Source organism: Frieseomelitta varia, unplaced genomic scaffold, assembly GCF_011392965.1.
Source record: "Frieseomelitta varia isolate USP_RPSP 00005682 unplaced genomic scaffold, Fvar_1.2 scaffold_563, whole genome shotgun sequence".
In the NCBI taxonomy this organism is placed as follows: Eukaryota; Metazoa; Arthropoda; class Insecta; order Hymenoptera; family Apidae; genus Frieseomelitta; species Frieseomelitta varia.
This window is the reverse complement of record NW_025110327.1, coordinates 157,695-180,794: the sequence shown is the minus strand read 5'-3', so window position 1 is coordinate 180,794 and position 23,100 is coordinate 157,695. Positions and strand designations below refer to the sequence as shown.

Genomic DNA, 23,100 nt, shown 5'->3' with positions numbered 1-23,100 from the left:
AAATATAAAATATAAAATGTAATTAAAAATATAATAAATATTAAGTACAAAATATAAAGTGTAGAGTGTAAAATATAAAATATAAAATATTTAAATTCATTTAAAATCTAAGCAGGACAATTCTTGTATAAAGATATTGTCTTGTATCTGTCGAGTGATTCGTAGAATATTCATATTGTACATAAAAAATGAACAAAAATAATAAAAACAAATTATAAATAGTAGCATTTTTGCTTGCATTAGTTTTTAACTTGAACAAGTTAGAAAGCTTCAGATTTCTGTGTTTGAATTGAATATTTTGCAGAATATGAACTTGAATAAAAATAATTGGCAAATAATTGGTAATAATTGCTGGCAGTCAATTCCGTTAGAAATAATTCATAATACATATATACTATATTTATATGGTTCAAATTCTATAATCGATAGCGCACCGAAGCGGGAGGCTATCGAATAATAACGTAATGCTATTTTTGTTAACTTTGCTCCCTTTTACAGCCTCCTGAACGATGCCACCCTTTAACTTTCAGAGTAACCTATACGTTCAGGTTACGTACATTTACACATATGAATTATCGGGAGAGGAGACTATGAGATTGTGTTCGAACGATCGAAATAATTAAACAGAAAAGATTTTTTTCTCTGTGAACTACAAATTAATAAAATGTTAAATGAGAACGCGTTACTTATTTTCTTTGGCCGTCAAGAGAGTGAACGTGGTGGTTCGCTTCGTCGCTTTTGCTCACAGCACGAAACAACTGTGCAAGGGCGTAAGTGATACGATAATCATAGTGATTTCACACGAATTATGCATTTTCCATGACCGAGACCTGCTCGAAGGAAAAGGATTTCAAACCTAACCACAACCTATAGGACATTCATTCATTTGTGCCTTTGTAAAAAAAGTAACACAGAAACTTATCTGTTTCGTTTCTGTCGAATGCGCTCTATCATACCGATCATACATCGCAGATCAGAGAATCCGGAAAAACGGAGCTGTACTTTGGAATAAACAAACGATCGTGTGATCGTGTGATTTATTCGTTCTTTGGTATCGATCTAATTACTTTTCAATCTCTTCTCGAATTTTTTCTCGGAAATTACAATCCCTGATAGACAGCAATCAGCGAAAATCATTTTAGTTCCTTTTTAATGATGAGACTAAAACGACTAGGATTTAGCAGTGCCACTTTGTGCTTTATCGTTCTGAGCCTTGTCGAATCCATCGATTAATGTTTCGATGATGAACTTAATCGTCACTTTGTAAGTACTCTCCACGTTCTCCGAGTATCGATCTTCTAAAGTTCGCTTCACTGCTTCTAAGAATGGCTGCTCAATTTTCTGAAAATAAAATTCATTTGAAATATCAAATAGGTATGTATAATTAAAAAATAAATAAAATTGTTATCTACGTTATTTTACTTGGCATATAAGCAACATAACTAGACAATATTTGCTTAGACAATATTCATTTATTTCGATAATCGAATAATTTAATAATTCGATAAGCTAGAAGAAAAAGATTGTTATATTTCCATGTGTTGATTAACCATGTGTTGATCGAGTTAATATTCATGAGAAAACAATTAGACAAATTATAATAGTTAGACTGCGGAACTTTGCACATTTATAACAAATTTTAAGATGTAAAATTCCACAAAACGCGCGTAACATAAAAATAAATACATAAAATATCCAAAGTATACTTGCTATGATATTTTGTAGTGCTATAAATACAATAAATATTGCTATAAAATAAAAAATAATTTTATATGTATAAGTTTCATTTTCTCAATTATATTCTTAAAATGAAAATATGAATCTGCATAAAAATCTGCATATAACAATCATATTTCTAATAAACTCATGTAAAATGTTAGGTAGAAGTTTTATTAGAATTTTTTAATTAGATACACCTTCGTATTTAGCTGTATTCATTACGTGTGTAATATATTCATGAAATATTTGACGATAAAGATGAGTTACCACATATGATGTACATATTACACTCTCCAACGTGAATATGCAAGAAACATGCATAGCATGCATTTTTCCGGCTTTGTTTCAGTGAAACAAGGTATCTCTTACTTTCAACGGCGACGACACGACAGAATGCATTCTTACCCCTCCGAAATAGTCTACAGTCTACAGCAATGTTAGGGTAGAGTGTCGACTATGGTAAGGACGACATTTGAAACACGGGAAAACCAGTAAACGGAAATCAGAAAATCTTTTGTATTATTGTTAATGGAAAATTGTTGTACAAGAAGAAAGATAGGGAGATAAAAAAATCAGGTGATACTTTTGATTGATTCAATATCAGATAAAATCTTGAGATTAGAAGATTATATTGAAATTATAAATCTAACCATGTAGCTTTATCAAGCTATGATAATTTTGAACAAATGATCAACAACCATTGTTCACATGACGAAACTTTAGTATATAAATTAAATAATAATGTATTAACTAGGCAATTTATTTTATATTAATATGTTGATATTATTTTTGGATAATGATAATATTGAGATTACGATAAATATAATTATAATAGAATTTTAGAACTACAATAAATCGAAAAAATTTCTTTTTACGAGCTTACCCAAAAATATTGTGGATTAAAGTCAGGAATTTTTGTATGCGTAGCTCCGACTTGATGAAGACAGCTCAGGAAATCATCCATATTGTCAAGTCCTCTGATACTTTCGTCTAGGGCAGTCATTACTTTCTCCGCGTGTTTCCCCAATTCTTCCATATCGAAACGTTCTTCTTTTGATTTCAAGTCCAGAAATCGTGAAAACATTTGGACCAGTTCTTCATTTTCTTCGAACAACCTGTAATTAATGAGAAAAAACTCATAACAAAACTTAATCTTTTAATCTTCTATTTTCTTTGCCGTAAATTTGAGTAATTATTTTAAAGTCAAAACCATTGCATATGGAAATATATGCGAAAAGTTGTATAACACATTCAAATAAGATATATCAACGCATAATTAAGCACTTTTTATTTCGTTTCCTGTATTTCATTAATGTTCAAAAATATATTTTTAAACATGCGAAAAAAAATATGTCTGTACAATACAATTTTAAAATCATGATGAGATGAATATTAGAATATTAGGAAAAATTTGCAATATGATCACAATCTGTTAACATTTTAATTATATTTCTAAAAAGAAGAACTATTGAAAGTTTTATTTTTCAAAAAATGGAGTCAATAAACAACAAAATACTTCGACTAATTCATTGTTAATTGTTAAAGGATACTTTAAGCCACTATAAAAAAGAAAAAGTGTTCAAAGTTGGCATTGTCTTGCCACGAGTCCCTGATACTCACTGATAATCGTGTTAATAATTACATTTTAATTTCTTTTTTTTTTATCTCGTTAATCGATATGTATTTTTAAAACCGTATTTCAATTGTTTATCAACGACAAGGAAAAATACTTTGTTCTTCTTGAAATACTCTTTGAATTCTTTGAACGCGTCGTAAATCTTGAATTTGACCTTTAGGCGATAGAAGCTTTTACGATATATCCTGTACTTTCTCAAAAACTTTCCGAAACTTGGCTTGCAACAATAGTTGCAGTGGGTTTCGTAAAAGATTGAAATTTCTTTCCTACATCCTCTTGAGTTCATAGTAACTATCTGTGATAAAAATAGAAATTTATGGCAAAAACATAATTTAACGTTAATCTTAATATTATACAAATTTATAGAGTATCTATATAAAAAGAATGTATGAATTTCATTTATTTTTCTGATCACTCGTTTATCATTACGATCATTTTATTTTTTATACGTACAGTAAGAAGCATAAGATATAATGAAAAATTGTCAATACTTTGAGTTGTTATAACTTCATAAAAGATAATCATACAAGAATCTTTCAGTATCATTTTAAAGCGTAAAGTTTTTATTTTGATTGTTTCAAGTTCGTTTTTTCCAAAGATATTTTTACATCATGTAACCAGTGAAAAAGTAAAAATACTTTTATTCTCAAGAATTGTAAAAATTCAAACATCGGTAATTTCGTAACTTGATGTCACCATTTCTGAAAATTGAAATTTTCAACAATCTCGTAAAACTTACTGTATGATTTTGAAACTTGTCTCTTTGTAATGGATCCCTTAAAACTTATTACATGACTTTTTCTGCAATTTTTTTATTGAACGCTTCATATTACTATTAAATTTGATTGAACATTAAGATTAAATGACGAAATGTTGGAATTTTTTGAATTTTTGTTATTTAATTCTAATGCAAATTTCAATAAAGTGATGAAAAAGAATCGTACAGCAAATTTTAAGACGTTATGGGAAACTTTAATCTTTAAGACCACAATGGATTTAGTCATAAATAAAATTTGAACAATTTCTATTTTTCTTTTTTTAAGAAAAAAATACTTTTCTATTTGCTATATAACATTAAAAATCTTGGAAAAGACACGAATTCGGGGCAGAGAAAACAAAAGTTTTGAGATTAAATGACAACAGATATATATTGTATGATTCTTTTTAACAAAGTTATAAAAGTTTGAAGTATCGACAATTTTTCATTTAAATTAATTGTGGTGCAAAACTGACTCCATGAAAATAATTTATATTTACTAGAATTGATGGTAACAAGAGTATAGAATTTTTTTTGGAAAACCAAAACGTCCTACAAATTTTTTATTTTTTTTATATTCTACATACAAACACTATTAAGACAAAGACTATTAATGTTAAAAATCCATATACCTACTCAATTTTCCTCATCACTGTATGCAAAACAATAAAAAATATGATTTGCAAATTCTTTAAATTATAATAAGATAATAGAACCTCGATTATTCAAATTAATTCTGTTCAGAATGATCGAATAATCGAATTTTTTGAATAGTCGAACGCTTCATATTTTGGATATATGAAATGAGTTTTATTATTTTTTATTATCATTTTCATTATTATAATCATAAATATGAAAGAATATAATTCATTACATGATATATGTATATATTATATATATATATATATATATATATATATTTTAATTATCTTTGTTTTCCCAATCTTTCTAAACTGCTAAATTGCATATTTACTTTCACAGTTATTAATTACTGCCTATCTAAGTTCTGTTTGGAATGTTCGAATAACTGATATTCAGATAATTAGTGTCAAAATAATCGAGATTCTACTGCATTTATTTTACTTTTATGAAACGAACATTTCGATTTCACCAGATTTCACGAAAAGATTTTAAATGAATAAAGATTATTTTCTTAAATGCAATTACATTTAATAATGAAAGAATAAATATCCAAGAAACGGTCGCCACATCATTGTTACATAGCATTTTTAAAAAAGCTTTTCGTCTTATTTGTATTTCCCTCGGTTGTTCCATTTTGTTTCCACATTTAATTAGTCGCTGTGCGGCCACAAACTTGTCTTGCCAGCATGTTGTGCTTCGTTTTCTTAAATTCTTAAGAGTCACGGCAAACAGACGAAAGAACCAACACGGCGAAATCATCAAATTGGCTTAGAGCTTAGGACCTTGAGAGACTAAAATCTTTAGTTTCAACTCCCTAACAGCTCGTTAAGTCTGTGAAAATCTTGAACAACAAGCTTAAGGATTTAGTTGTGGCAAACGTATGTAAATGTGATATTGTGAACATTGGTGTCGAAGTATTTCGTTATTTGTTAATTATCAATAAATAAGGAATAAATATAATAATGCATGTGTCTATATTTATATATAGTTGTTTACAAATCTCTTTTTTTGCATATTATAATTGCAATATAACGATGATAATTTCATAATATATTTCTATAGCTATCATACATTGCACACGTGTCTGATATGTCTTGAATGAATACAATCGATAGTAAGGAACTTAGATAAGACCCTCGAGGCATGAATAGCTCTTGAGAGGTAATTACATATTGACTTTGACGTTCCATAATCGATCCATCAAATTACTCTGCATATAGTATAGATGTATAGTCTTAGAAGATGTTAGGAGAATTCCTTGAAGTTTAGCTCAAATGTGAATTTAATGACCTCTTGAAATTTTTTCATATCACTTTGAGAGTGTTGAACAAAAAAATTAATAAACAAAACGTTAGCTTGTATGTATGCCACAATGTTAAAAAATGAAATAATACGGAGCAAATTTAATTGCAAATTTACAAAATAAATTATTAAATTAGAATGAAGAGAAATAGATCTACCTCTAGATGCTCGAACAGGCGTCAATATAACGTGCACGTAAATGATAAAAAAAATTTGTGTTTCTATTTGTGTTATAAACGTTTAAATATCATCAGTGACCAACACTAACTGTAAATTATAAAAGTTATCAATCTGTAACTTATAACGGTTGTCAACGTCATTCGTCGCTTCTGGTGGTTATATAAAACATTCCCCAAATGTTTGAATAGCCTTTGTAAGTAACAACAATAAATTCTTGACGCGACACTTTTTTTTTGGCCGACCAACAGAGAAAGTAGAGCATGCACTGCTGTTAAAGAGAATGGATCGTATCAAGCGACTGCGGTAGTATCAATCGCGGAAAGGAATGGAGATTTCGTCCGTAGGTGCGATATTTATTATTTCCAAGATAAAAACGTGTAAATTATAGCTTTTTCAATTTAATTATTTTTTTCTAGCATATTAATTAAATAAATTGAATTGCCTGATACACTTAAATATATTTAAAACTAAATTTTTGCGTTTTCATGCAAAATACATTTTGCAGCTTTGAAATGCTTGTTTTTGTGGAAAAAGAAATGTTAGAAGACTATCTTTGATTTACTATGATTTATAAATAAATCTAGCATGCATTAAAAATACTTCCTTCTATTTCCTTATTATTAAAAGCTTCGTGATTCAAGCTTCGTGACTGTTGATTACAAGATTCGTGATTGTTGAAAATTGATAAAGTAAGAGAAAGAAAAACGAATCAACTATGAATGGGAAAGGAAGGGAGGAATGGAATCAGACAGGGAGGAGTGAAAAAATTGGTTAAAAGAAAATAAAAAAGCTTATTAACAAATACTCGCGATGGAGATAATAGAAGCAAGTGCAGGATGAAAGAGATGGGGGATAAAGATTAACAAAATTAAAAGAGGAAAAGAAGGAATGCCCAATTTGAAAGCGGACGAAAAATAGCAGGGAGAATGGGAAAAAATGAAGAAACGGGATAGACTCATTTTCACGTCGACTCGTCTAGAATCGCATGAGCGCACTATTTCTGCACTTGGTCACGTGAATAGTCTGAAAATGCCAATACGAGGAAGTCCATTGTCCGTTAACAGGGATAGAAGCAGAAAAACAACGGTCGCCTACGTTTCACGTCGCAACTTTCAATCCTTCAGCGTTCGTAAACAATGAAAAACAAAAAAAGGAAAAAATAAATGTAGCTGCGTATCATTTATTTGTTGCTAATCGTTATTTGTTACATTTGTTACATTTGATGTTTTGCAAATATTTCGTTCGAAAACCGTCATAAAACTGTAATCGATATAACAGAGATAAAGAGTAAAAAATTCCGCTGTGGCCTTACAAGGAATTTAATTACACGTTCCAATAACAATTTATTTTCCGGATACCAGTTGCATAACAGTAACTTTGCTTACCACTTCTATATTACATTTGTCCGAGTGTACAGTCTGTTTCTGTTCAGAGGGCATAATGATAAAACCTGATGAAGAGAAAGTCCACGTAAAAGAATAAATTGAAAATAAAGACAGCAACATTTTTCCACTCAAAGTTTCGTTTACGAATAATAAGTCAATGTCGAAAATTTTTATCGAGTACTTACATATATTTTACTGTAGATAAGTTCATCTATTTATGAACATAAACGATATGATGTCTCTTTCGTGAATACACGAACACGATATATTCTATGTGCTAAATACGCGTATGTGTTTAGGCACATGAAGCGAGTATGTAATGATCAGATTCACGCGTTTGTAATTGAGGTAGATAGCGACCGTCTGGTAAAATATTATAAAAGATTAATACGGATTCCGATATAAGACTGGAGACCGCGACAAGTGGACTGCATATTTTATGAGTGATAAATTCGCGTGGATCGGACGTCGTACGAAATTATAATTGACTAACTGATTAATTCTTAATGACTATTTTACATGATAGTAAAAATAACAATAATATTCGAAATATGGCGGTATAGCAGACAGACTGACTATAAGGCTGACGACTGTCAGAAAAGTGATGGCGTATACAGGCTAATTACTTTGAATCGCGATGCTAATCACTTTGATTGCTCTTACGTAATTCCTCTAAAAACAATGAAATTATTAAACATCGATAGGATGATCGATGCTACCGTTTTTAGAGGATTAAACATAACACGCGGGTCAGCGCCCGGTAAAGAAAACAATAAACTATCGCGTCACAATAGCCAAGATAAAGCATGGTAAACGTTAAAACTTCTTGCCAACATAAAAAACGGGCGAGCCATTGTTATTATTCAAAAATAGAATAATAAATTATTTTACGTAGATAAGAAGCGTAACGTCTTTCGTATACATAATTCTAATAACTAGAATTATGGGAAAAGACCCGAATAACATGATTGATAGAACAGCTAAGAAGAAAGAAGGGAATAAAAAGAAAGCAAAAAATTCTTCCAAATAAAAAAAATAGAGAAATAAATTGTATCGATAAATAAATTGAAAACTTTCGATAAAAATGATTTTTTAAATGATAGATATGTATACCTGTGTGTATATTACATAATAGTTTATTTGCAGTAGAATGCAATCTATACTTATAATTGTTCATATAATGATAGGAGTCTCCTCATTTTTTGTTCATGTAATAGAAGTTTAAGTTTAAATAAACGGATTTATCCATCAAGAGATCATTTAATCAGATAGTGACTTGAATTTTGTCCAAATAAATGAAGTCCAAATAAACGGAGTTCTACTATATTTATTATACAAGGTTTTATGTAACTGATAGTATCACCAGGCAAAGAATAATTCTATAGTATAGGTAAAAATAACATACTTAAAATTTTGTTTTCGGGAAAATTTATCAAATATTTGAATTTGATTAATTTCAGATTAGATAAGAATGAATAATCGATAAAATATTATTTTATGTACGAAAATAAATGAAAAATATAGAACGAAATCTTTTTTATTTAAGATTTCGCTTCTAAGAAAATAAACTTTTTATAGTTAAGATTTAGGACATATGTTCTTGATAAATTTTTCAGATCAGTTTGGAATTAATCAAATTCAAAAATATAAATGAAAAATTTTCAAACTTAATTTTCTCAAAAATGAAATATTAACTGAAAAAATTTTATTTTTCTTTATTAAGCAAAGTAACAATTACTTTTTGTTTATATAAAACGGTTTTGTTTATATCGCCAGTTACATAACGCTCTGTATATCGTAATTTAAACACACAACAAAAAAAGAGGATAAATTTCAATTCAATTTATTTAATATGTATTTGTATCATATTCTCAAGCTTTCTAGAATTCTTTTAAATATTATTTAATCATTTTTAGTTTAATCATAACTAGCATGATGTTGTATTGAATATGGTTTGAAGATATGGAGATCATGGTTGATTTAAAAGATAATTTCATCTGTAAGTATGTAAAAAGTAATTTTAGAAATATTTTTAAATAAAAATTTTACTTTTAAATGTTTTACGTTTAAATTGTAAAGCTTATTGGCAAAAGAAAACTGTTATATATAATATATATAATATATGTTATACATAATGTATTAAATGTTATATATTATATATAATATATGTTATATATAATGTATTAAATTTTCATTCCTGAATGAATACATTTACAATAGATATGTACTTATATTATATAAATGTACTTATATTACGTACATTATATGTATGTATATTTGTCAAAGGAAAAATAAAAGAATTAACTTAACGTTTGTTGTGAACCTTGATGCATTATCAACATTTAAAACATTTTATTTCATTTCGTTTAATGGAAATCCATCGTCGACTGTATTTTCCTGAGTATATCTTCAAAATCTTAGTACGTAATGCGTAATATGTACATAGAGAAAATAGAAAGAACGATGCTTTTCAGTGAAATTTTCTGCACTTTGAATGCTTTGCTCCGTGGTTGGTTATAGATTCAGGAAGGGTCGAATCTGTACGGTTTTCTCTTCGATCCACGATAAATTATTTCAGGCCCTTTGTAGTCATATCCTGTACGCTCTAGTTACGCGGAGAGTGCATCAATATCAGGAATCTCATAATTCAATAACAAGTGGATAGATAAAAAATAAAGAGAGTGAAAGAGATGAATGCACTAAAAACTAAACTAAACTAAAACTAAACTAAAAGAGTAGCAAGTAAACGAGAGGGCAGAGAATAATGGAATCATTGTCGTTGATTACTGGTTAACTGGAGCTAAAAGTACCAGTTTATCGATGGTACACAATATTTACAGATTCACGGTGGTAACACGTTCATCTTCTATTATTCGATTTTTCATCGCTTAAAAAGATAAAGAGAAAATAAAGAAATTCATTGCAAATTTTCATTCCAATAAAATAAAACATAACGATAAAATACTGAATGAAATTGCAAATTGATCAAGATATCAAACAAATTACAGTTATAAGCATAATCGTTTCATACAACCATAACTGAAAATATATTCGTAATAACGATTATATTCGGCTATGTATTCGATTGTATTCGATTATATATGTATTATATATATACATATGTATATTCTGTTATGTGTTCATATATATATATATATATATATTAAACACAATTATCGATTAATTACTTTGAATTACCAAAGAATCGATGATCATTGTTCACGTTGTATTTTGATTTTGAAACATAGAGTGCAAAATTTATGCATTCAGTTTATTAATTTATAACTTTTAAGCAAATGTTATATTTTCTATGTTTTAAGATCAATGAAAGAAAAGAGATTACTTCATTAATGAAATATGACCCCTCAGTGAGCGATACTATTTATATAGCTTGCAATTGTAAAATAATTCACTATTTTCATATAAATATAATCAATGATTCTGTTCTATCTTTTCGTATATACTGTTCAATTGAAACATTTTAATCGTTTGTCGTCTATTGTTCGGCTAATTAAAGTTTCGAGTATTTGATCAAAAACTAAATTGCCAACGGAAATTGTATGCGATACAATTAAAAAAAAAAAAAAAAATGAAATGAAATTGGCTAAAATGTCGCATCAGTGATGCGTGCGAATCTCATTCTAAGAATGAAATCGATTAAAAGAGGAGAACCGAGTGGAATACCGAACACAGGTAAAATCAAATATTGGATGACGTGTTATAATGGAGATTTGGGGTCTAACCCTTACCTGAATTATCGATTTTACTCTTATAAGCGATGTATAACGCTGTTCATATGTAGAAAATTATTTAGAACCGCATGTAACATTGAAGGAGCGCCTTGAAATCTATAAAATAATTTCATAATTTACGATATAATTTCGTAAATTCTGTCGGTTTCTTTAATAGGTTGACCGCCAGCGAGGAATTCCCTGGTCTTGCTAAATATTATTATAATTTATATTATTTTGTCTTAGAATATATCTATATATTTAAAATTATTTAATAAATTATTATATATCTACATATTTAAATTATATAGACAGAATTTTTTCTGTGTTTACTGCAAGAGAAAGAAAAAGATGGCGTACAGCCATACTACAGAGGAAACAAATTTTAACTTATTTATTATACTCACTTTGTTCGATATGATCAAGTAAAAATTAATAATTTATCTATTTAAAATGACTATATAATAAATCATATAATTATAATTAATTCATGATAAATATAACTATAAGTATAAATTTATTATAAATTCATTATCAATTATACAGAATTCTGGAGAATTCTAAGAAATTGCGATTGTCAGACGCATACACATAATAATATGTACAATATGTGTGACAATAAGTGTCAGCAGCATCCGAACAACTCAATGATGATAGTCATACATATAGTACGTAGATACTAACATAACATGGCGATCAACATATTAACATTATTTGAAATCTCTATTTTCAACTTTCATTTATCAATACATTTATGTTATACAGACTATTTGATAGACCGACGGAAACCTTTTTAAGCCGTTTCTCATTCGAATCCCAAGAAACCTGCGAGACAATCTATGAATAGTCGCTTTCTCAACGAATTCTCTACATAACTTACGTAAATACGTCAATTACGCTCGGTTATTATATGCCAATATCTAGAAACCTATTGTTCTTTCACGAATATTAGAAGGGACTGCGCTAGACAAAGGGGAACTGCATGCATTTGACAGAGAAAAAATTGGTGGGTATCTGTCGACGATCGAGGAAAAGAAGAGGCAGACGAAGCAGCTGATTGTGCGATTGAATTATCATCAAAGGTCTTGTTTCGTAAAATTGATCGATAATTTCATTAATTAGAGGATTTTCCTTTTGTATCTTTTTATGTATGTATCGAATTTTTTCTTTTTTTTAGTTCAAATATGATGAACATGATGGTATAGTTTGATAATGAATATAACATGTTCGTTTTATAAATATTTACTCATTTAATATTTACTCAATATAAAATATTTACTCAATTGCTCTACAATACAAACAAATTAATCTGTATTCTGTATAAACATATTAAATATATTAATTTCTATTCAAATATAAAATATAATCATACCTATAAGTTTATGTATCAATGTTTCATATAACAAACATAAAATATATATAGAGTAGAATAAAGAACATTCCTGAACCAACAACAATGAAAAATTGTTGTCAATGATTTGAATTGTTACAACTTTTTAAAGAAATATCGTATAACAATCCATTTGATCTCATTTTAAACCACAGAGCCACTACTTTGATTGTTCTCAGTTTGTTTTCTTCAAAAATAATTTTGACATTATGTAACGAGTCGATAATTTCGACGTTATGTAACGACTTTTTTTCTCTAAAATTAGTAAAATTTGTGATTTCTTTTGTGATTAAATTCACCATTATTTTGAAAATTGAAGTCGTTTCTTTATAGAGATTCCTTAGAACTTACTGTATTATACGATATTTTTTCACTATTTTATTCAATCTTAAATATTAGAGTGAAACGACAGAAATTTTTAAAATCGAATAATGAAAGAAAAGATTCTAATCTTCATGACTAGAGTGGCTTTAATCATGAAAAAAATTTAAGAACAGTAAGAAAAGTTTGAATTTTTACGAATTTTAAAGAAAAAAATATCCTTATTCGCATCCGCTACATGAAAACCATCTTAGAAAAAAAAGAAAAAAACGAATTTAGGATTCTTAGGAAGCTTTATATTTTAAAATGAAATCGAATGGATTATTATATGATAATTTTGTTAGGAAATAAAAAGAAAATTTAATCGTTATTGATTCAGTTATGTTCTTCATTTTATGTATGAAATTTCTATACTATGCGTTCGAATGTTTCCAAAAAATGTGTCTATTTGTCTGTGATGTAAATAAACATCTCAAAAAATGTACACTCTTTTGGTATTTCTCTATTTAAGATATTGAATTTTGAGAAAATTGTCGAGTTTGATACACTTCTAATAAGTAGTTCAATTATAGTTCAAGAGAAAAAGGTCAAATTTTTTATTTTCTTTCCATTATCTGTGTTGTGTCTATGTACATATATGTAGAAATTTTTGTTAATGCAGAATAGTTTCTTGTATCAATTATTTTTCTACAATTCATACGTTCATTTAAAGAAAACAGTCGGATTTTAATCGGTTAGTGCAATTTTTGATTGTTGTATGTGTATCATTGTTGTACCAGTGCCCAGCTATAAAAGTTTTTGATATTTAAAAAATGTGTTAATTAAATGGCAATTATGAATGTTCCGAACTTCTTTTTTCATCATTTCTTTTTTTATGATGAATTGTAAAATTCCCGTGTTTTTGAAATTTGTTCTAAATTGATATGATGAAAAATCATTAACCGTAAATTACTAGCATGTAAATACATACACATAAAGACTATGAAACTAAGAAATTAATGAATTATAGTATATATTTACAAATAGTAGGATATTATAGTTGATGATAGGTAGGTTGATGATGAATCACAGTTTCCAAACCATTTCACATTTTCACTTCTGCGGAAACTTGAAATTTCAAATATCATAAAATTTTGTTCTAAATACGTGATGTTGTTTGTAAATATACATTTTTTTTACGTTGTTCCATTTAATAATAATAATAATTGATATATATTATACGAAAACTATTAATCCCAGTAACGGAAGTTCTACTTTATTTTTCACTTTCTTTAGATAATGGTGAACGGAATAATATTTTATGTATAATAAAATATCTCTGATGGATTATATGATGTATGTATGTAGATATGTTGTTACGATACTCGGGTTGGGTTCCCATAAGTATTTTGTGACAAAAATATCGGGGAATTCTGAAATTTTGAGAACCACATTTCTTTTTTGAACACAATTGAATTGTAATTGGTTTAACCTTGGAATTGTTTTCAAATCCTACATATTATATATTTATTTTTATATAAAATAAAGTCCCGTACAAACGTTTTGTCTGTATCTACGCAACTCAAGAATCGTAATAGAATATTTTTCGAGGAGTATTTAATGAAACATTAATAAATAGTATAAAATACACCATACAATATGATACAATATAATACAATACATAATTAAAGGAAATTGAGCGGTTGAAGAAAAAATAACTATCTGATTACTTTTTGTGAATAAATTGGCTCAATAATGAAGGGGTCAATAATTGAGTAAACTGATTCACATACTGGAATAAAATAATTCTATTGATCCAATGAATACAATACTGGCATGTGAATAAACCAGATTTATGCTACTAGTTTAAGGCTTAGGCAATTTGGCAATCTGTAAAATTGTAAAATTACTTTAGAAAAACTGTAAAATATATAAATTATAAATTATTACAAATGAGTTATTACAAAATAACAAAGACATCTATAATCTAATACCATATAGATTACGTGGGCAAATAATATCAAAATGAAATTGAAACATCAAATTTCTTTAAATCCATCATTTTTTGCTCTTGTATAAATATCAAAATTAATTGCCTATAAAAATTTACTTTTACTTAAATTTCCATTCCAATTTAAGATGTCAAATTCTTATAATTTAATTTTTCTATTCTAGTTTAAGATGTCAAATTCTTACATGCATTAAATTGTAATATCGACTCATATGCATAGATGGTGTATCAAAAAATAAAAAGAAAAAAAAAAGAAACAAGAAACTGGTCAGTGTTGTTAACGGGAACAAAAAGTAACACTGGCCATCTTATTCTGATCTCTCCTACGTAAATACCGCTATGCGCTGAAACTGAAGCACTATTTACTCTATATTTGTATATACACATTGTTTATACAAATTTCTGTTTTAAAAAATTCGCTCTGGAACATGATTAGTGTTTTTAATATCTTGGAAATTCTTGTGTATATACATCACATGATACTTTCGAGAATTCGATCTCACTCCCGAAAAAATTCCCGAACCGACTCGAATCAATCTGACATTTTTGGGTTTTCACATATCTCTAATAGAGGAAAAAGTCGAGATATGGAAATCAGTGAACATCTACTCTTTGGAAATGGGTGCGTTTGACGTTGATGGTGTCCTTGAAGAGCTTAAACGTTCATCTAACGGCGTAATAGCGCGTGACGCGAGTTAGTGCGATATGTTGTACCTCTGAAAAATATACGGCGCACCGCGACGTTTTCTCGAGCTATGATTCAAGAAGAAATTTTCTATCTGAAATACAACCCTGCTTTTTATTCATTAAAATTTGTAAGTATTTTTTCACAGCTAAGATTGCCATGAAATTCCCAGAGAAATTGAAATGGTTAACGACGTTGAATAATCAAATAAGAAAGTTTAGCGGGAAAGCTTCACTTTGCTGAAAATGAAAATTGCGAACGAAGAGTATGCTGCAAGAATTCCGACAAAAAAATAAAAAAATTAAAAGGTTTCGAATTAAACGATGACATTAAATAATAGTAAATCATTTAGAACAATTTTTATTTGTATGTTGAAACTAGCGCTCACAAACAATACACTTAATTAACCCTTCGACTTTGTTTCTATTACATCTTTCAAGAATAGCATGCTTGTCCACTAAACTAGTTCAATTTGGTTATTTATTATATTAGTTGTTAGGTTAATATTAATTTTATAAAAATTAAGTTAGTATTAATTTAAATGAAAGATTAATTTTCTTACTCTTAATTCCTCATATTTAATTTAGCTTATTGACTTTGTATATTCGCTGACTTTTCTTTCCAAATTTTGCTATTTCTAATTTTATTTTTGCATCTTTTGTAATTTTTTTATTCCGTATAAATAAATAAATTAAATATCCAGATACTCTGGCTGCTTTTTACTATAGTATGAAATAAGTAGTGAGTAGGAATATAAATACAATAGCAAGAGTTGAAATAAATGAATGCAGTAAATCTTAGTTAGTAAATCAATTAGTAATTTTAAATTTAGTAAATTTACTGAATATACACTGAATTTGAAGTGAAACTGATATGTGAGTGAAATAACTAAATTATTATTGACTGTTCAATAATTTTTTAATTAATAATTTTTTAATTAATTTTTTTTTTTTCGTCAAAGATAGTTAGTAGCAGGAACGATAATTCTGCCGATGATATTTCATTGTCTTTTACATATTCCCCTCTGAGGAAATGTTAATTTGTTCGTAACTGTTATTTTTATCTGTTGTGTATTAACATGGATATTGTAATTGGATAAAAAGGCAGATAAAATCTCAAGGGGATACTGATTGTCTTTTTTCTGATATCATAGTTACTTTATATCAAATCTCATATTTAATTTATTGAGCACCTCTTAAGGAATTCGTATATAATTTGCAACTCCTCTCTTATTAAGATCATGTAATAATGCTAGTGCAATCGGAGAAATGTTAAATTATTGTTACTCGATAATAAATGTAATTTTATATATAATTGATAAGTATATACGTCTAATACGTATATCTAATTTGTTTTAAAATGAACAACATCTTTAGTTTGACATTAAATTCTGCAATAAGATGATAATGATAAATTAAGTATGACTGCTTACAATGTTAATTTCGACGAATTAATGACATTAACGGACAGCATCATTTTCATTACTTAATTACAATCATATTTGGTAGTTTTGAAAAAATCATCTATGAACAACAAAATATTTTGTCTCTTACATAGTAAATTCTGTTAGCTGCCTTTTTAATTCTATGTGTGTATGTACATATATACATTTCAATATCGCTCTATTTTTCTATTTTTCTAAAATTTTATTAATTGCACAAAGCTATGTGTCTGTTTTGTTTGTCTCTCGGTTTGAGTAACATTCTTTATAATTATAATTCTAATAAAAATTTTCTTACACTTAATATGTATAAATTAATATTTATGCATATTGTGCATTACAAACCTTAGAAGCATAACGACACCAGTCGTTTCTAACTTTCTGGAGACTGCTTTCCAGCTAGCCATAACTGTAAATTTTTGTTTCGCTGTTAACGGAAGCCGTGGGTCTGTAGTAGGTTGATTCGGTGTTGCCAATTTGCTAAGTTCGCAACCCATGTCGAGTAACGATGGTGTGTTCCTTTTTTTCCGGAAATAAAGAAGAACCACCAATACACTAATCCTTTTCTTGCTTTGGCGAGCAATTATTATACTATTTGTCCGGATCAAGCTTTCGGATCACCTCTATATCAAGCTCCGTTAATCTTTGATTCGCGTCGATGATGAATCGACAGATGCCCCACGGAAATTAATCCGGCCGAAAAACGAACGAGCACTTTAATCAAGCAACTGCAACCAGCTGCTTCCCCATCATTTCATCAAATCACCCGCGTTAAAGCGTTTCACTGGGTTCCTGTCTCGAAGCAGGATTTAAGATATCCTTCCTAAGAGAAAGGAAGAATCCTTCCAGATCTTGCAGTTATCACTTCTAGTTCTTCGTTCACCGCTTGATTACCACTTTACGAATAGTCAAAAAGTTTAACAATGTTTTGTTTCATCACTGATGTCCTATTCAAAGTTATCGTCAAAGTAGTCGTCGAAATTGGAACTGCTACGTCGTAGATGAAAAGTTGAAATCCATTTGCTCTTTGTCGAATACTCGTTCTCGATAATTTTCAGTTTAAAGTTCAGTCAAAATACGCATCGAAATTTGCGGAAAATCTGTTTTTTCTCTTCTTCAATAGGATTTATCTTCTCCAAATCTTACGATAAATCGAAATAATAACAAACCATATATGTTGATAAAGTTCCTCTTTTGTCTTCATTGAAAACAACTGCGTTGAAATATTTCACTGATAATAAATCGCTTAATGACTTCGGTAATGACTTATTGATAGTGGAGAAACGAGATGGTAGACATTTCTAGAAGGGAAAGTGGTAAGTTATAAAAAGAAAAAAATAAACATACTTAATTCTTTCCAATTTCTATTGGTATCGAAATAACATGAGTACCACGGATATTTTTATTTGTTCAATGTGCAGACCATATGCAGACCAATAGCATATACATTCTAATAGCATCGATTTCGACAAGTTGTTTGTTGTTCCATAATATTAGTAGTAATACTAGCGTTTTAATTATCTTTGGTAAAATGTATTTTGCGTTGCTTGAATAATTGATCAGAATGGAAAGAAAAATACAAAAATAAATTTTAATATCATTATACATTTATGATGCAGTGTAAATAAGAAGAGATGAATCACAAAAAATACATTTAAATATTTCCGTTACTTGTATCATAAAATTCCCAGAGACCGTATTCCACTATTTCAAAGTCTATCTATGATCATAAGTCATCTTTTTAAGTCACTTTAGATCATAGGTCATTTTTTTCAGTCACTTTTTTATAAGTTTTCAAAATAAGTACATATTTAATTTTGTCATAAACGTAGTGGAAAGAAAGAGAGAGAGAAAGAAATTTAAAGGTTGTTGACTTGACGTGAGAAAAAGAAGAAAAATATTTTCACTGCTAAATACTCAAATATAATAATTTATAATTTTTTGCCTGAAACTTTCTAATCGACATCGATTTTCTGAAAAATTCATTTTCTTTAATAAATATTGCTCTATTAGAGAATTAAATTTTTGTCAATATCATTCATTTCGCTCAATATTCAATATTCATAATATCTGATTATTAAATATAATTATAAAAGAAAGATGAGAAAAAATAACTACTTCTCCGTGACTTTAATAAATTCGTAAATTGAAAGACTAAAATATGAGTTTTATCTAGAATCTGACAAAAATTTAAATAACGTAGATTAGATTCATCAATGAATAATAGAAAAAAACACAATAAAAATTTGGAAAAATAGAAAAAGATGATTTTGCTATTAACTTTGGAAGTTTGAAACAACTTGTAATTTAAACGTAAAACTTCTAAAGAAATTCGTTGTTGAAGTAAAATTGAAGAGAAATAATTGGAGAAGAAAAAACGAAAGGAATGAATAAGTGGTTGAAGTGAAACTTCTTCGATGGAAAAATGTGAAACTTGGAAAAGAAGCAGTAACGAAGATGAAAATGAGAGAATTGTTTACACGAAAAGGTACGATTGGAGAAGAAACAATTTTTTTCAAAAATTTGAATGATCGTTGAAAGCAAATTTGCCGCGTTGCTTTATATTAGTTACTCTATAAAAATTCGTAAAAAAAGCGAATGATCGATCCGGTCGATGAATCGAGTACACGTTACACGAGTATTAACGAATCCAGATCCAAATGGAAATAAGAAGAAGCGAAACATCACAAAAACAAAACAAGTGGTTATGTATAACGGAACAAGAGCAACGCCATGAAACTTGAAAACGAAAAAACAAATATGAAAGATCGTTTCCTTCTGTTTGATGCCGAGAAAAAAATATTAAATACGTATATTATATATTTAAGGAGATACATGCAAAGAATAACCAAACACTGGTGCTCATAAATATTTATATACTTGTTCTCATTTTTCAAGTTATAGAAGAGATGAATTTTCTCAAATTTTACCAAACTATATACATTAACAGCGGACAAGATAAGTAGAAGAGAAAGTATTGAACTTGAGACATTCGCGTTGTGACCCTGGCATTATGAAGTAGAACTGCGAGATTATCCGTAATCAAAGTTAACAATTACTTTCATAGTTACATGTATATACATTCCATGTTAAACTACAAAAATGCGTTAATATATTTATGAAAAAACTTTAAAAAATAAAGAGTGATTTCTCTAAAAAATATTTTACTCTAAATTTTTTATATTTCCGCATACTATGCATAACTTGTGCATTTAAATTTTCCATAAATGTAAATGTATAAATGTCAATATTCTATATGTATTACAATTACTACAGATACACAAGCGATTTCCTTTTTATCGATACAGAATATTCTTTAAGCGATTTACAATTTAGAAATCGAATAACTTAAAAATCGAAAACATAGAGTTTTTTAAACGATGAAACAGTTGCACAATTATAAACACCAGTTGTTATTGTTTACATATTTTCAAAGATTGTACTTTTAATATAACGATAATTATAATGAATAAAATCATTTCAGATTTTCTTTTATCCGTAATTTTCTAATTAAATTACTTATATCCTGTAAAACATAAATAAGTAGTTAAACGCCTTTGGACAATAGTGTACATATGGAAACGAAAAACAAAAAACAAAAAATATTCAAAAGCAGAATTTTCATCTTTTCTGTTCTAAATTATCATTTTCACGATTTATTACTTTTTACAGTTAGTGACTTTATACCAAGTATTCATATTCTTTAAATTAATACGTACGTTTAGTATAAATATTTTTGGCAATTACGAGAATATTATAAATGCACATATCCACCTCTAAATGCACAATCCCACTTCTAAAATTTTAATATTTAATTCGGGTCAATTTTTTACGATAAAATTTTATAATATATTAAGGACATGAAGAGAGTTAAATCAGTGTAACACTGAGATATTTTCTCCTGGGATAATATTAAAACAGAAAGAAACGATAAAACAACAAATCAGAAGAAAAGAAAAATAGAAATATTAGATTTGCAAGAAACAAAAATATCCTAGTTATCGAACTTTTTAAAAAAAACATTGTCCACCGTCAAATTTCCTCCTGCTTCTGATTTAAGATAACACTGTAGGAATAAACAGAGGGAAAATAGAAATATCGAAGAATCACACCTGATGGATAGATGAAACACGATTTCCCTGATCGCCGACGCGTGTTCAAATTGTCAACCGAATCGATTCGCGCGATTTACAAGCCACGAGCCACAATTTCCCCTCGGTTTTAGCAGATGCTGGCTCGTTGATCAGCGGAGTGCTGCTTCTGCACCCTGTTCCTTCTTCCTCATCTCGGTCGAAGGAAGAGAGAGGCGAAAGAGTATGTGGTTATTGTGTGCGAGTATTTTCAACGACGCGACCTTTCGTCAGAAGAGGTTCTTCTCGTTTCGCGCGTGCCTCTGTATGCGTTACTCGCGAGTACAGGCAATTCCTGTCGATAAAGTCTTTCTTCGTCGTTCTTTCATACGTAGTTCTCCCTGCGAGGATCTGTGCTACGATTTTCTAATGTGATCCCACGTCCTATCTTTCCTATATGACTACGATTTATCTTTTCTATCTTTAGAACGTCTCCCGGGGCTTTGAATCGCTTACGTACTGATAATTTACACAACCATGTTGCCTTCAGCCCAGACGAGCCGAGACTGAGCCATCAGTAACAAGTGCTCAGGTCGAATACGCACATGCGCGCAGCTACCTTCACCCCCTTGTCTTTTCGGCCTTCCCTTTCAGACCCCTTTCCTCTTCCCTCGTCCCTGGTCCTTTCCTAGCCTCATCACTCTCGTTCCTCTCCTTTCGCCCTTCATCCTACACCTTTCGCCCTGCTCTCCGCGTCGCCCGTTCTCTTCGCAATCTCGCATTAACCTTCCTCGGTACAACCTACGACCAATTAATCGAGAACTTTGCATTTTTCTTCATCGAGTTTTTCTTACTCCCGAGCGTTTCCGTCGCGCTACACCGGACAACTGACGATAGACAGGCTAAATAGGCTAGTAAATTCAAGTGACAATAGTCTTTTCTTTTCCAAAGTAGTGAAGGTTGATGAAATTCACGATGAAAGTTACACGAAATAAAATTCACTCTGTTGAGAATATGAGTTATAAAAAAAGTGGCATTACGTTTCAAAATTACATAATCAAAAAGTTAAATGTAATCTCACTATCAAACGAAATAAGAAAAAAAATTTTTTTTAATTTTTTGACTGTGTAACATTACCAAAAGTTTGAAAATTTAATACTGAATGAGAAGCATGTAATAAATTAAGAATGCATTCGTCTTGCAACATATGCCTTTTGATATATTTATTCAATGTATTATAAATAATATGTTACCTTCCTTAAATCTCTAACAAATAAATATTTTAGTAGGCATTTTATTATTGATTATAAGATTATTTGTATAATACTTTAATGTGAACTAAATATTCTCTTTTTTTTAAGAGAATGCATTAACATTGAAGTCTATCATTAAATCTGCTTCTCGCAAATATTTAATAAAATTAATTAATATTTTGTTTCACAAAATAAAAGAAAATGAAACTATATATATATATATATATATATATATATATATATATATATAAATACCGCAATGACCAGACTATTGTATATTAAAATGTAATTGCCTGTAATTGTCATACAAATGATTATTAGACTTCGGATCTTTATGTAATTTCATATTTTCGTAAACTCAGTTCAATAAATGAAGCGTAAACAAAACTATATTTCTATTAAAATATAATTTCGCTTAATAAATAATATACAATAATAAACACTCACTTTCGATATTCTATTTATTTCTGCATATTTTCTTTACAAGTTTGCAAATATAGTGAAACAGTAGAAATGTTAACATACTTATCCAGTCAACAAATCGGACAGATGTGTGTTTATGTTAGTTAAAGACGCAGGATGAGAAGATTCCCTGAAA

At 28.8% G+C, this 23,100-nt stretch overlaps 1 protein-coding gene across 2 annotated transcripts; it reads right to left on the bottom strand.

Annotated features, from left to right (window-relative positions):
* Positions 1–61: 61 nt before the first annotated feature.
* Positions 62–21,811, bottom strand: LOC122533950 (globin-1-like). Of its 2 annotated transcripts, none has more exons than XM_043664142.1 (4): positions 21,292–21,811; positions 17,525–18,480; positions 2,603–2,834; positions 62–1,341 (listed from the first exon to the last, which is right to left on the bottom strand). In XM_043664142.1, exons 2-4 carry the CDS (start codon positions 17,674–17,676, stop codon positions 1,171–1,173), a joined length of 555 nt encoding a protein of 184 aa, XP_043520077.1. In that variant the 5' UTR covers positions 17,677–18,480; positions 21,292–21,811; the 3' UTR covers positions 62–1,170. The 2 variants fall into 2 exon arrangements, with proteins under 2 accessions (XP_043520077.1, XP_043520078.1); XM_043664143.1 differs by having other exon boundaries at positions 17,525–18,410.
* Positions 21,812–23,100: the final 1,289 nt, after the last annotated feature.

Bases quoted from the DNA above. Each gene is read 5' to 3' on its own strand.
- LOC122533950 (XM_043664142.1), bottom strand. From the start codon at position 17,676: ATGGGTTGCGAACTTAGCAAATTGGCAACACCGAATCAACCTACTACA. The intron at 2,835-17,524 runs GTTTGTAATGCA...CATTAATTACAG, and splicing joins GGTGTCGTTATGCTTCTAAG to GTTGTTCGAAGAAAATGAAG. The intron at 1,342-2,602 runs GTAAGCTCGTAA...TTTTATTTTCAG, and splicing joins TTAATCCACAATATTTTTGG to AAAATTGAGCAGCCATTCTT.